Source organism: Ruditapes philippinarum, unplaced genomic scaffold (assembly GCF_026571515.1).
Source record: "Ruditapes philippinarum isolate M1 unplaced genomic scaffold, ASM2657151v2 ctg26_1_1_1_1, whole genome shotgun sequence".
Taxonomy (NCBI): domain Eukaryota; kingdom Metazoa; phylum Mollusca; class Bivalvia; order Venerida; family Veneridae; genus Ruditapes; species Ruditapes philippinarum.
Window position 1 is genome coordinate 394448 of NW_026865626.1, and position 14410 is coordinate 408857.

Genomic DNA, 14410 nt, shown 5'->3' on the forward strand with positions numbered 1-14410 from the left:
TGATTTCAATACACAATACAGATTCACTATTAAAATTGATGACAGAGCAAAAGTAGAAAAAGATAGTTCATGTATATGACAAATGCGTATATTTTTCGCAAACTGTTACAAGATACCCAAAATAAAAAAGTTTTTGAGAAATAAAATTGATAGCATTTCTGAAGCATAATGAACCTTTAAATTTCAGGTCAAGGCGCGGTAACCTTTTGTTCTCAAAACCAGGGAACTTTGAGATGCATGTGGCTGAACATGTACCAGAGAATTCTAATGAAGAAAGCTCAATTCCTATTCTGCTGCATAAGAAAGACATTCATTCAAGTCAAGAAGATAAAATGGACAAAAAGAATGTTACAGAAGAAGAGAAAGAAGAAAACGAGGAAACTCCGATGATAGAAACGCAAAGCGGAGACGCAACTCCTGATTAACAAAGAGTGAGTGGAGTACCGCACTAAATGCCGTATCCCGGTATACACCGGATAAGGTGCTTTCAAGAATGATTAAATACTAAAATATTAAAATATCGCCTTTTCACTCGCCGAAATGCACTTTAAGACGACTAATTAAGGTCCTTAACATTGATTTATATACGATAATGAATGAAAAATGTAAGAATTGGCGAAAAAGGTGATATTTTCTACTTTTTGAACATGATTTCTGCAAGTGTCTAGAGGTACTGCTCCAAACCTGTAGTGAACAAAGACTGAAATTTGCTCTTTATATACAGATATCTTGTATATAAGATTCGTAATAGACAATGCTCATAAACTATTTTACTAAAAATCCGTATTAATAGTATAGAAAACTGACATGGTCAATGGCACAGGGTAATTTGTCATTATTTGTATAAAATATATCTTACAATTATTATGCCCCCTCTTCAAAGAAGAGGGGGTATATTGCTTTGCATTTGTATGTCCGTCGGTCCGTAGACCAAATGGTTTTCGAGTAATAACTAAAGAACCCTTAGGCCTAGGAACTTCAAACATGGTATGGTAATTGGTCATGACCAACTTGGTATGGTGATTGGTCATGACCAGTAGATGACCCCTATTGATTTTGGGGTCAAGGGGTTAAAGGTTAAGATAAGATTGACCTTGTAAGTATAAACGGCTTCCGATTAATAACTAAAGAACGCTTAGGCCTAGAAACTTCAAACTTGGTATGGAGATTGGTCATGACCAGCAGATGACCCCTGTTGATTTTGGGGCCAAGGGGTCAAATGTCAAGGTCACATTGACCGTGTAGGTAAAAACGGTTGCTGATCAATAACTTAAGAACGCTTAGGCCTAGGAACTTCAAACTATGTATGATGATTGGTCATGACCAGCAGATGACCCCTATTAATTTTGGGGTCAGGGGTCAAAGGTCAAGGTCACATTGACCTTGTAGGTAAAAACGGTTTCCGATCAATAACTAAAGAACGCTTAGGCCTAGGAACTTCAAACTTGGTATGGTGATTGGTCATGACCAGTAGATGACCCCTATTGATTTTGGGGTCAAGGGGTCAAAGGTCAAGGTCGCAGATGACGCAAGCTCAACAACTCAAGTTGCCTTGGTTGATATTTTTATATTAAATTAAAAATGCTTTAGGTATACACATTTGAAGGTCTTATGTAATATAACAACTTGGCTGTCATTAATGAGGCCTGCATGATTCATAACATTTTTGCATATATTATTTGGTAAGATTTGTAATAACTTAAATTGCTGCACACAACCTATGGGGTCACAATAATTATAACCTTGTGACTGGTCATGACCAGTAGATACTAGATAACCCTTATTAATTTTTTATCATTGGGTCAGAAGTCATGCATAATAACCTGATCACATGACTAATTGGCTGCAGATAGGGGCCGGGCATACATGTTTCACAAACATATCTTGTTATAATAATTATTCTTTATGATATAATGCACTTCCTACAAATTTTTTTTATGTCTTTTCAACACATCATTTCATATTCACTCTCATTACCTCATTATTGATATAATGTTATCCATTAACCTACAATAACTAGTCATTAAACTACACTATAGTGATGGGTTTCTTTTTCCCGCTCATTATTTAATCGGCACGCATGCGCATAGCAGATAGACATGCAGTCGATTACTTCTGATTTTATAATGAATTTGCTGTCTCTGTGTGTTTTACAGGTGTTTCACTTATATGAGTAAATTGAAATAATATTATGTTCATTCTTTAATATTTCATTGATCATTTGTTTTCAGGATTTGTGGTTTATGTATATTTCTGGAGTTTATAACAGGTAGAAAGTATTCTGAATAGAGTTGTTGGGGGGTTTTCAAAGCTAATCATTGAGTATAAACAAACTTTTACAGTTTAAGCTTCAAAATAAGCGCAACAATATAACGGTAAAAGTTTGTTCCGGTGATTAGCTTGGAAAACCCCATATTTGTCGAGTTCCGGATAACATCTATTTGTTGTATTTCTTATATATAAATTTACTCTGTACATAATAACATTCCAAAAACACAGGAAAGAAATAACGACCCATCAGTTGGTATACGATTGTCAAATGTAATGGGATATGACTCGTCTGCTATAAAACAAATTGAACTTGACGAAATTCTGCATTTTGGAATTTCTGGCAAATGGAGAGCAACAAAAACAGTAGTTGATAATCAGACTCGGTATTATTCAGAATGTTCCTGGGAGATACGTTCCTCAAGTACCCCCCCCCCCCCCCACTAGCAACGGCATAAACGTTATCCAGTTATCAACAATAGAACTATTTAATGATGCTTTTAATGTATTTGTCTTAATAAGCTACCTTAATTCGTTTGATAAATGATTAATATGGTTAATAAAAATTACATACTTGTATTAAAAGCTTCATTGTTTTAAATTGTTGCATTGTTAATTTCATTATGTTATTTAGAAATAGATATTATATCATTAAGTGCTTTTAGCAAAATGTTTCTTTTTTCGTTTTATATACATGTACTTTGTACTAAAGTATGTTATAATATATGTTTTTTTTTTATTTTTGTTGACCGTTTGAATGTATGCATATATAGATAATACGTACTGTGTACGAATGGGTCCGAATGTATTTCAAAATAAAATCTTGTAATAAATATACATTGTTTATTAATTGTAACTACAGTCAAACCTGTATTATTCATTGATTATAAAGAACAAAGTGACCTCAAAATTAAGACCACTTGTCTATAAAGGGCATGTTCGGTCTCTCCATGGGATGGCCTTTGTTAACAGGGTTGACTGTTTCATTTATTTTATTTTTCATTGGTGTTTCATTGTTTGAGACGATTTGTATGCCACATTGTAAGGTACGTGCTCTTTAAAGGCACATGCCTCAGAAACTATTTTTGTCCTTCTTTGAAAGGGCACACATGAGTTTTACAACGTTAAATAATGGTTTAAGAGCATGTTTGATGTTTGTTATCTGAAGAAAATAGCATGTTATGTGAAATAATTTGTCAAAAGTAGCAAAATGTAAACAAAGAAGTATTTTGACTTCAACACAAAATACTACATCACTATATCTGTACAAACTGCCAGAATGCAACTGAAGCAAAAATTAGTTCAAATAAATGGCTTATTAGTATTTTTTAAAACTTTAACAGGACATCACAAATGAAAAGCTTTTGAGATATGAAAATAAAAGCATTCCTGGCCATAATAGGCCTTTAAAGGGACTCCACTGAGGTTTTTTGACATGACAAAATTGGAAATAATTTTTCGGGATTAATGCTCAGTTTCATGTAGGTCGAGATCAGTAACTTGTGTGCAAAATTTTAGATCATTCGCTCTCGCGGTTTATCCAGGATAATTATTCAAATTGTGAAAAATATATATATACATTTGTATTATGATTTTAGGTTTTTGAACCTCAGTGGAGTTCCTTTAATGGAGAACTTTTGGTACTTTCGGTAGGACCACTGTCCTTGCAATAATATGACTGGTATAAAGAAATGTATAAAACATGGGATTTCAAAGTTTTGAGAAATGTTCATGTAAGATTATTTTCGTTCTTGTTTCTTCCAAATGTTTTTCTGTCGTGTATTCTTCATTTCATGGTTAAATCGCATCTTGTGTCAGGCTGTTGTCAACGATGTGTTTAGAAAACAGAAATATTTATGTTATGCATAAGTTAAAGATCCTGTATGCTTTGTGATTGATATTATTACTGTGTGAATACCACACTTGCAAAACTTATATATGTAAATAATTATGCAAATAAAACAATTTTCAAACATCAAAGGATATGTAAAATGTGTTCTGCAAATATTTGTGCACATTATATTTAATCAATCAATTACATGCATTCGTTTCTTATTGGAAAATTTGACTTAGAATTTATGGAAAATAAATTTCTAATTACCTCCCTTTATTTACATGAAATGTTATATTGGGTAATATCTTCACAAATAATGCTTATTTGAACTTACAATGTTGACAATTCTTAATTTGAGCATCATATTTATGAAATAAAACCATGAAAAAAATGTGTTACAGGATCTTGAATGGTAACTACGTACCGAAACCCTAAAAAAATGTGAATTATCGCCAATGTGTGCTTCAAAATTAACCCATGGCTGGTGACATGTTTAGGATCCGTACTAGAAAGCCTAAACTGCTTTTTGTGCTTGAACCCTCATTAAACATAGATACAATTCATATGGTGTTTTTATTGTTTGTTTGTTTGTTTGTTTGTTTGTTTGTTATTTCGGATGAGACTTCATAAACTGATGTTCCGTATACCTTGGTGTTTACACCTTGCAAGTAAAATAACTACAGTTGTATTTGTTTCTCCTGGGCTGGAGTAATTTGTGTATTCGTTTGCTCCAGTAAACAAATATATAAAATAAATAAAACATACTCGCAGTGATCAGGAGCGAGGTGTCCGTGTAAGTTTAAGTTGATGACTTTAAATAAACGTGCGTGATGTATAATAACAAATAGGATATACATGTATATATTTCAATGCCAAGATTATAATAAAAAAGTGTGCAATTCAATACGGAGTCTTGTCTGACTATACAGATGCAAAAAAACACTGTTTTTTTTTCAAGGTTTGTGCTTCCTAATATTTAGCGTCGGAAATCCTCACTATTACATAGTTAAAGGGAGATAATAAAAATTGTAATTGAAAGCCGTATATTTGTTATATTTATGTGTGTATATAAGCAGTAGGAACAGTCAGTTGTGATGACTCTTCTCTATATGTGCACTTTATTGAGAAGGCACAGGGCACCGACAGATGACTATTCGTTAAAGGCTAATACATAAATTATCACCATATTATGCTTCGAAATTAACTCTTTAAGGACATGACTGGTGACATGTCCCGGGTCCGCACTGGACAGCGAAAGCTGTTTTTGTGTCCTAGACGACTGAGAAGGTACAGGGCATCGGCAGGAAATTTGAAGAACTCAGGACGGCGAAAGCATTAAGAATTAGTAACTGCGGACCAGCTGCCAATGGCCTGACTAAAGCCCAGGAGAATGGCCCTACAAAGTAGGTAGGGACGAAGAGGAATCTATCCAAAGGTGCGTAAGCTTCTAGCACAAAGAGTGACGGCTTGAGGAGGTCATTTGTTTGTTACCAACAACCCTTTTAAGGGTTACCTCCTTTTCATATTATCTCAGGTTACTGTTCATTTTGGTTCTCATTGACCGTCGTATAGTGACCAGTGGCGGTGGATGAACAGTGCTATGATAAATTCAATGTGGTCTACTGTCGTGATTCGGAGCGAAAACTACCAAACACCACCACCACAGTTGTAACATAGTTGATATACATATATCTGAGTGAAAGTAGAATATAACCTGTTGATAGGATCTTAACTCTTTGGCTGAGATGGCTGTTGCCATAAACGCCATGTCGAACCATTGGCGTTAGCAACGGCATCCATTGTCCACTAGTCTTTGGTGCTTAGCAATTGAATGGAGGGAGTCAAGTTTATTCTGTTTGCAAAGGGATAGAGAAATGATTTTTAAAGAAAATTTTCAAAGCAATAAAATTACCTTGAGGTTAGGAAAAAAGATTTATAGATGTTTTCGGGCAATACATGTCATTGGCATAAATACTGTTGCGCTTTCTTTCTTCAAAGGTTAATGCATCCGAATATTTGTGCCGATTAGAGAAAAAACATATACAAATCATTCTTAATGTGTGTAAAATATATTAAAGGCACAAAATAATATACTTTATACATGTAGTGGTTTACAGTCTACCTAGTTAAAGGGAGATAAAAAAAATATGCATATTGGAAAGCTGTAGATTTGTCGTAATTACTTTTGTATAAAAGTCATAAGAACATTTCGTTGTGACACACGTATACCGTGAAAATACAACCTCCTTGAAAAACTAAGATTTTTAAACCGGTTGAAAGGAGGGCTATCTGGCTGAGTTGGATGTAAACCAGCTATCTCGTGCCATTGACTTAAATCAATGGTATCAGTTGTGCACTAGTGTTTGGTGCATGGCAATAAACGGAAGCAGGGTCTTTCAAAATGAAACACCCTGTCTAAAGGGAGACAATCTTCCCCTTATTCTTCAAAACTTTCACCGAAGGATTTTTAGAAAATGAAAAAAATAATGAAATTTCAAAGAAATAAACAGTCTTGAGCTATTTTGTACCAAATAAAGTCACTATTTCTTAATATAAAAAATAAAGTTCTCAAGAAACAAAGTCCATGTTCTTATGAATTGGTTAGCTGAGATAAAAAATATTCTTGAAATTTTTAAAGATGTCATAACATCCTCCAACAGCCCCTACCAACCACCCTGCAAAGTAATTTTTATATATAGTTATTAACATATAACAACCCAACAACTTTTCAATTTGCATATTTTCATTACCTCCCTTTATCAGACATTCGTCCTTGATACATCTCAATACGTGACTGCCCGTTTGATATTTCCTTGCATATTAAATAATATCATAGTATCAGTTTATTGCACATCCTGTTAGGAGCATAGTTACTGTCCAGAGCCACATAGAACTGCTGGTTTGTGGAATCACCTCATTTCATGGCACATTTCATTATACTGTGTCTTGCTAGTTTTAAACATATTGTGTGTGTGTGTGTGTGTGCGTGTGTTTGTGTTTACCCTCGCCACCAGAATTATAACCATATTGGCGAGCAAATTTGCAATGACTTTGTTTTTTCTGTTTTGTTTATATAGTCATCCTAGTTTGACAATGAAACTGGCAATAAAATTAGCATAATTGTAAAATTACCTCCCTTTATTGTATTTTTGACATGAAATGAACTTGTTATAGGGACAATGGCATCCTCTTGGCGCTTTCTGACAAACTTCAGATAAGAACCTCGATATACATAACAAGTTAACCTAAGTTAGTATTGCCTCATTAACTTTAAGTTGACTGTAGTATTGCCTCATTGCCAAAACAAGTTAACATTACTTGTAACTCATTGCCATAAAAAGTTAACCTTTGTTAGTATTGCCTCAACAAGTTTGTTTTAGCATTGTCTTTTAGCAGAGCAAATTTACTGAAGTATTGCCTCATTGCCATAAAAAGTCAACAGTTAGAATTGCCTTGTTGCCATAACAAGTTCACTATAGTCAAACCTGTTAACAAAGGCCATCCAAAGGAAAAGCCTAACATGTTCTTTATCGACAAGAGGTCTTAATTTGATGATCACTTTGTTCTTTACAATCAATTAAATACATGTTTGTCAAATGAGTTTGTATTGGGAAAATGCCAAAATGTTTGCTACTATACATGCTTATTAATCTGAAGACTTGAATGATCATGTCAATACGGTCAGGCACAGACAGGTATAAGAAGTAAGCAGAACAATTTACAGCTCACACACTAGCTGAATAGCTTCCTGTCCTAGAAGTTTTATCAACATAAATGTGACCTTTACCACAAACATGTGACCTTGACAACAAATATGTGACCTTGACAACATAAATGTGACCATGGCAACATAGCTGTAACCTTCACCACACAGATGACCCTGATATAACACCCCCACCCTGGATTTAATCAAAATAACAACAAACTAATAAGTTATTATATCCAGGAGATTTTAATAGTAATAAACTTTTAATAATATACATTAGACAATAATAACTCACAATAATCCAATATATACACACAACAAAGTCATATAATCTAAATATAGTACACATTTACACTTCTTAGTAATAAATACAAAACATTTAGATTTATTACAACAAAATGCTGTATATAGGTTTAATTACCTTGAATATCAATAAAACATATATCATACTTATGTGCCCAGTGGCACTTTATATCTTCTCCACTAAAAAATCTAAAAATAAACATTCTTGTGATTGGTCAAAAAATGTTCAACCAATCAGAAAGCATGAAAATTTGAAAATATCCTAAAATTAACCACAAAAAGTAGAAATTATGAGTTTGTAATCTACAATAGTTTTCACAGAAAAATACATGAATGAATACATACATGTTTCCAAAACAAAATTGCCGTGTGGTATCTCTTTTTTTTTTCTTTTTTGGTTTCAGCATGTTTAGGGTTATAATAAGATCCTTTATGACTGCAGGGCAGATTTACTGGAATAAATTTCAAATGTTAGATACCATAGTCATGAATTATGAGTGACTTTGACATAATGACCTTACAATATCTTATTTTTTTTGTTTTGGCTCTAAATGAGTTTTGTCAACTTGAAATCACACTATTACTCGCAATTACCAACAATTACACAAATGTCTGACCTCAAAACGTACATGTAGTTTGTTTATAAACAGAATATACCTTGTTTATATTGCTCTTACTAATGTAATAATAATTTACTGAAATTTATTGTCGTTTATACAACATTCATACATTTTTTAAACTAAAAAATTTCGCTCACTATTATAGTGAAAAACTTCCTTCCTAGTTCATTTACATAATTATTTCTTATTATACAGATATAGTATCCAAATATACATGTATACCAATACATTATACGTGTATATAAGAAGATAAATATACATATTTGAGAAAAAGAAATGTTTTTAAGGACCCGTTTATAAGCATTAAAATGTCCATCCCTTCTCAACAGTATGTCAAAAACATTATATCACTAAATTAGGTAGATTAACTGTTCTTACTCTATGGTGACATGTTTATACATCTATGATCATTAAAGGGACTCCACTGAGATTTCTTCACATTGCGGGACTGAATTTTATTCTTTTATTTGTGTAAAGTAAGATGTAGGTTTGGACCAAAAAACAAGTCTGCAAAATTTCAGATCATTCACTTACTCCGTATTTTTCAAAATAACAGCATTTTTTATTTTGTAAAATAATCCAACAAGAGCACTGCTAGGCAGAGCATTATACGCCCGAAGGTGTTTTTTTTAGTAAGGATGAAGCATTTGTAAGACATGGGAATCTAATAAAGTATCAATAGGGGTTTTCTACCCAATATTGACAGGGGTTTTCTACCCAATATTGACAATCATCCTATGACGTTTGAACACTATGGGCCAAATGGAACTTAAGTAATGCTCCGGAAACTGTTTTAATTTAATAGTGACCTTGACCTTAGACCTAGTGACCCCAAAATCAAGAGGGGTCTTCTACCCAATAAGGACAATCATCCTATGAAATTTGAGTATTGTTGGCCAAATGGAACTTAAGTTCTGCTCCTGAAACCAAATTGCTAACAGACGAACAGACAGACAGACAGACTTACTCAATGGACGTGCCACTTAAATGGACTAAGGGGCCATTTCTTTTGTTATTTTCTTTTTTTAAATAGAAGTCCATGGCCTCTTATTCTATTGTTATGGAATGAACTCTATTGTTCTCTTTTGTTCTCTTTACAGTAAGATGGCCTACTTCTCTTAAATAGCACGGACGAACAGACGGACAGACACCAGGGGGTATAACATAATATGCCCGATATTCTTTCGGGCATATAAAAGTGAAAAGCCTTTAAACACTTTCAACTCAAATCTATATAGAGCTAAGAATGGTACAAAAAAAAATCCATTTTCAGTTAAATTCTAACTATATTATTATATTATCTTTTGCTTATTTTTCCACTTTTGAGTTTCCCAGTTGATCTATGAAAGAATTTTATTTTTTTTTACTTTTTAGACTTTTGGACCTCAGTGGAGTCCTTTTAACAATATTGACATTATAAGACTATATGGATGAGCAAGCTGGCCTGACTATAATGGTGACATGGGCTATTTATAAAATAACTAAAACAAGCACTCAAAAGTGTAACACTATTTTTATATACTGAACACAACCTTATCTTGAAAATACATTTCCTTAATAACATGATTCCTTAAATGAATGACTTTTCTAGTAACACCTTATACAGATGACTTTTCTAGTAACACGAATGACTTTTCTAGTAACATGATTCCTTAAAAGAATGACTTTTCTAGTAACACTTTTCCTTGAATCAATGACTTTTCTAGTAACACTTTTCCTTAAATCAATGACTTTTCTAGTAACACTTTTCCTTAAATGAAAAAAAACTTTTCTAGTAACACTTTTCCTTAAATGAATGACTTTTCTAGTAACACTTTTCCTTAAATGAATGACTTTTCTAGTAACACTTTTCCTTAAAAGAATATCTTTTCTAGTAACACTTTTCCTTAAATCAATGACTTTTCTAGTAACACTTTTCCTTAAGTGAAAAACTTTTCAAGTCACACTTTTCCTTAAATGAAAAACTGTTTTAATAACATGTTTCCTTAAATGATTTAGTTTCTGCTTCCTTACGTTTATACTGCTAAAGAACATGTATCCTTAATTGAAGGACCATTTAAGTAACAAGTTCCCTTAAATAAATTTTTGTTCATGTACCAAATTTACTTGAATGAATGACTGTTCCTGTACCACATTTTATCTAAATGAATGTTCAAGCAACACATGCAGTTAAATAAATTCTTCAATGACACATTTCCTAATATTTATGTCTGTTTTAGTCACACATTTTTTTACTTAAATAAATGACTGTCTGAATACCAACAAGTTATACAATGTAAATAATGAAATAACATGCCTTAAAAATGAATGAATATTTGAGTAAAACTATTTTCAATAATATGATTAATTCTTATTCTAACAGAGTCATATTTTATAAATTAGTATATCATATAACAGAATATAGTATGTATAATAGCTATAATTTAAATACAATCAATTTATAACAAAATCATCATAACAAATATACCAGTGGTGCATCCTTTTAATATTTTTCAAATCATCTTATTAGTGCAGTAACAGTTTAACTCCTATTAAATGTAAAAGGAGTTTAATCTGTTACTGCATTATGGTGACAAAGTGATCCTCTTCTGCAAATGTTTGAATTCCAGTCTATAACTAATAATATGTTAACAAAAGTTTTAGATACAGTCAAGTTCTGGTAAGACGACCATGACAGAGACTCATAATAAATTTAAATAATGGTTATAAAATCTTTGTATTATTTATTTTATTACCAGGGACAAATCTTTCATTGGGATATACAAATGTAACATAAATGGATGGTTTCACAGAATTTCTTTAAGCATTGCTGGCTATTTTTCTATCATGTGAAACACAGACGTTATGCTTCTTATGGACAGTAAAAAAACAATTACAAATTTGTAATCTTACTAAAAATTACCATATACATGTAAATTTTCTCATTAAAATCAGAAAACCTACTCAAGTCTAAAACGACAGATAAAACAAGAGGGCCATGATGGCCCTGAGGTCGCTCACCTGTATATAGCCCCCGTCCCCCGCCCCCCGGCCCAATTTTTACCCAAGGGCTTTTATTTGTTTATTTGAACAGACTTGGTAGACACCCATAAGATGTTTCATGCAAAACATCTAAGTTCTAGCTCATTGGGTTTTTTAAAAGAAGATTTTTTAAGTTTTTACTATACACATGTAGTTAAAAACAATGACATCCCTCGGGCAGGGCCAGTTTTGACCCCTGGGCTTTTATTTGAACAAACTTTGTAGATATTTACTTAAAGATGTTTCATGCTTAATATCTAAACTCTAGTTATTTGGGTTTTTTCAAAGAAGATTTTTAAGTTTTTGCTATGTATATAAGGAAAATCAATGACCCCCTGGGGCGGGGCCAGTTTTGACCCCAGGGCTTTTATTTGAACATACTTGGTAGACACCCATTAGAACATGTCTCATGCTAAATATCTTAGCTCTAGCTCTTTGGGTTCTTTAAAAGAAGATTTTTAAGTTTTTACTATATGCATATAGGGAAAATCAATGACCCCCCCGGGGCGGGGCCAATTTTGACCCCAGGGCTTTTATTTGAACAAACTTGGTAGACATTCACTAGAAGATGTTTCATGCCAAATATCTTAGCTCTAGCTCTTTGGGTTCTTTAAAAGAAGATTTTTTAAGTTTTTACTTTATGCATATAGGGAAAATCAATGACCCCCTGGGGCGGGGCCAATTTGGACCCCAGGGCTTTTATTTGAACAAACTTGGTAGACATTCACTAGAAGATGTTTCATGCCAAATATCTAAGCTCTAGCTCTTACAGTTCTTTAAAAGAAGATTTTTTAAGTTTTTACTATATGCATATAGGGAAAATCAATGACCCCGGGGCGGGGCCAATTTTGACCCCAGGGCTTTTATTTGAACAAACTTGGTAGACATTCACTAGAAGATGTTTTATGCCAAATATCTAAGCTCTAGCTCTTCTGGTTCTTTAAAAGAAGATTTTTTAAGTTTTTACTATATGCATATAGGGAAAATCAATTACCCCCCAGGGCGGGGCCAATTTTGACCCCAGGGCTTTTATTTGAACAAACTTGGTAGACATTCACTAGAAGATGTTTCATGCCAAATATCTTAGCTCTAGCTCTTTGGGTTCTTTAAAAGAAGAATTTTAAGTTTTTACTATATGCATATAGGGAAAATCAATGACCCCCTGGGGCGGGGCCAATTTTGACCCCAGGGCTTTTATTTGAAAAAACTTGGTAGACATTCACTAGAAGATGTTTCATGCCAAATATCTTAGCTCTAGCTCTAACAGTTCTTTAAAAGAAGATTTTTTAAGTTTTTACTATATACATATAGGGAAAATCAATGACCCCGGGGCGGGGCCAATTTTGACCCCAGGGCTTTTATTTGAACAAACTTGGTAGACACTCACTAGAAGATGTTCCATGCTAAATATCTTAGCTCTAGCTCTAACAGTTCTTTAAAAGAAGATTTTTTAAGTTTTTACTATATGCATATAGGGAAAATCAATGACCCCCCGGGGCGGGGCCAATTTTGACCCCAGGGCTTTTATTTGAACAAACTTGGTAGACACTCATTAGAAGATGTTTCATGCCAAATATCTAAGCTCTAGCTCTTAGGGTTGTTTAAAAGAAGATATTTGAAGATTTTTCTTACGGTTGCCATGGCAACCAGAGTTCTGCATGGAATTAAATTCTTTGAACAATTTTTAAAGGTGACCACCAAAGGAACATTCCTGTGAAGTTTGGATGAAATTGGCTCAGTGGTTTATGAGGAGATGTCATTTAAAGCAAAAGTTTCCGGACGGACGCCGGACGCCGGACGGACGCCGGACGAAAAGCGATCACAAAAGCTCACCCTGTCACTTTGTGACAGGTGAGCTAAAAATACAAACAAACTGATAGTAAGACAACATGTTCGACTATTCTCAAAGCTTGACAATAAGAAAAGGGGCATAGCTCTGTAAAACGGTTAACTTAGAGTTATGTGCCCCAGTGATCATCATATTAGATAATCAAAGAGAACAAGTTTGTGATGTTTTAACCTATTCCCATCAGGTTGTTTTAAAGAATACTCATTTGCACAAAAAAACTTAACCGAAGTGTGATTGCAACCGCAACGCATACACCTAAAAATAGAAAAAACAAACAAAAAAGCATGACACTATAGAGGATGTCTCATTTTACTGAATGTAAACTATATTTAGAGTATGATAACAAAGAGCGAGAGAAAAATTAAACATGGTGGACATTATTGATATTTTTAGTTATAACACTAAAAACAACATTAGCTCTAAATGTAAACAGGACATTACTGGTGGAGGAATACCTCAGGTGTACCTACAGGCATTATTTTAGTCATGGCAAGCACCTGAACCAGTAATGGTCTGTAAGCTAGCTGGATTACACAAATGAAGAAATATATTATCATAGCATTTTTTATCAAAAGAAATTTCTTTTTAATTCTTAACCTAGCATTCCTAACATAATTTCAGAGACAGAGTGTGATGATGGACAGTCCTGGATTAAACTAAATAAAGTATAATCCCTAAAAAAATTAAATATGTCACAAATCTCAGATCATCTTCAACACATCCAATAAAATGAGACCATAACATTCACATACTTACAGATAAACAAACACAAACATACACCTCCATATATAACATCAATATTATAGTCA

The 14410-nt window shown here is 33.3% G+C and overlaps 1 protein-coding gene and 1 long non-coding RNA gene across 2 annotated transcripts in view; one reads left to right on the forward strand and one right to left on the reverse strand.

Moving 5' to 3' along the window:
• Window positions 1-3103, forward strand: part of LOC132729809 (sushi, von Willebrand factor type A, EGF and pentraxin domain-containing protein 1-like) — a 48970-nt gene extending 45867 nt beyond the window's left edge. The window contains exon 26 of the mRNA XM_060715633.1: window positions 188-3103. Coding sequence (XP_060571616.1) covers window positions 188-425 — 238 coding nt within the window. The 3' untranslated portion in view covers window positions 426-3103. The remainder of the gene's footprint in view (window positions 1-187) is intronic.
• A 4934-nt stretch (window positions 3104-8037) lies between these two features.
• LOC132729819 (uncharacterized) lies at window positions 8038-11695 on the reverse strand. Its single transcript, XR_009625675.1, has 2 exons — window positions 10645-11695; window positions 8038-10544 (listed from the first exon to the last, which is right to left on the reverse strand). It is a non-coding gene; the product is annotated as an uncharacterized LOC132729819 (long non-coding RNA).
• Between the last annotated feature and the right edge of the window lie 2715 nt (window positions 11696-14410).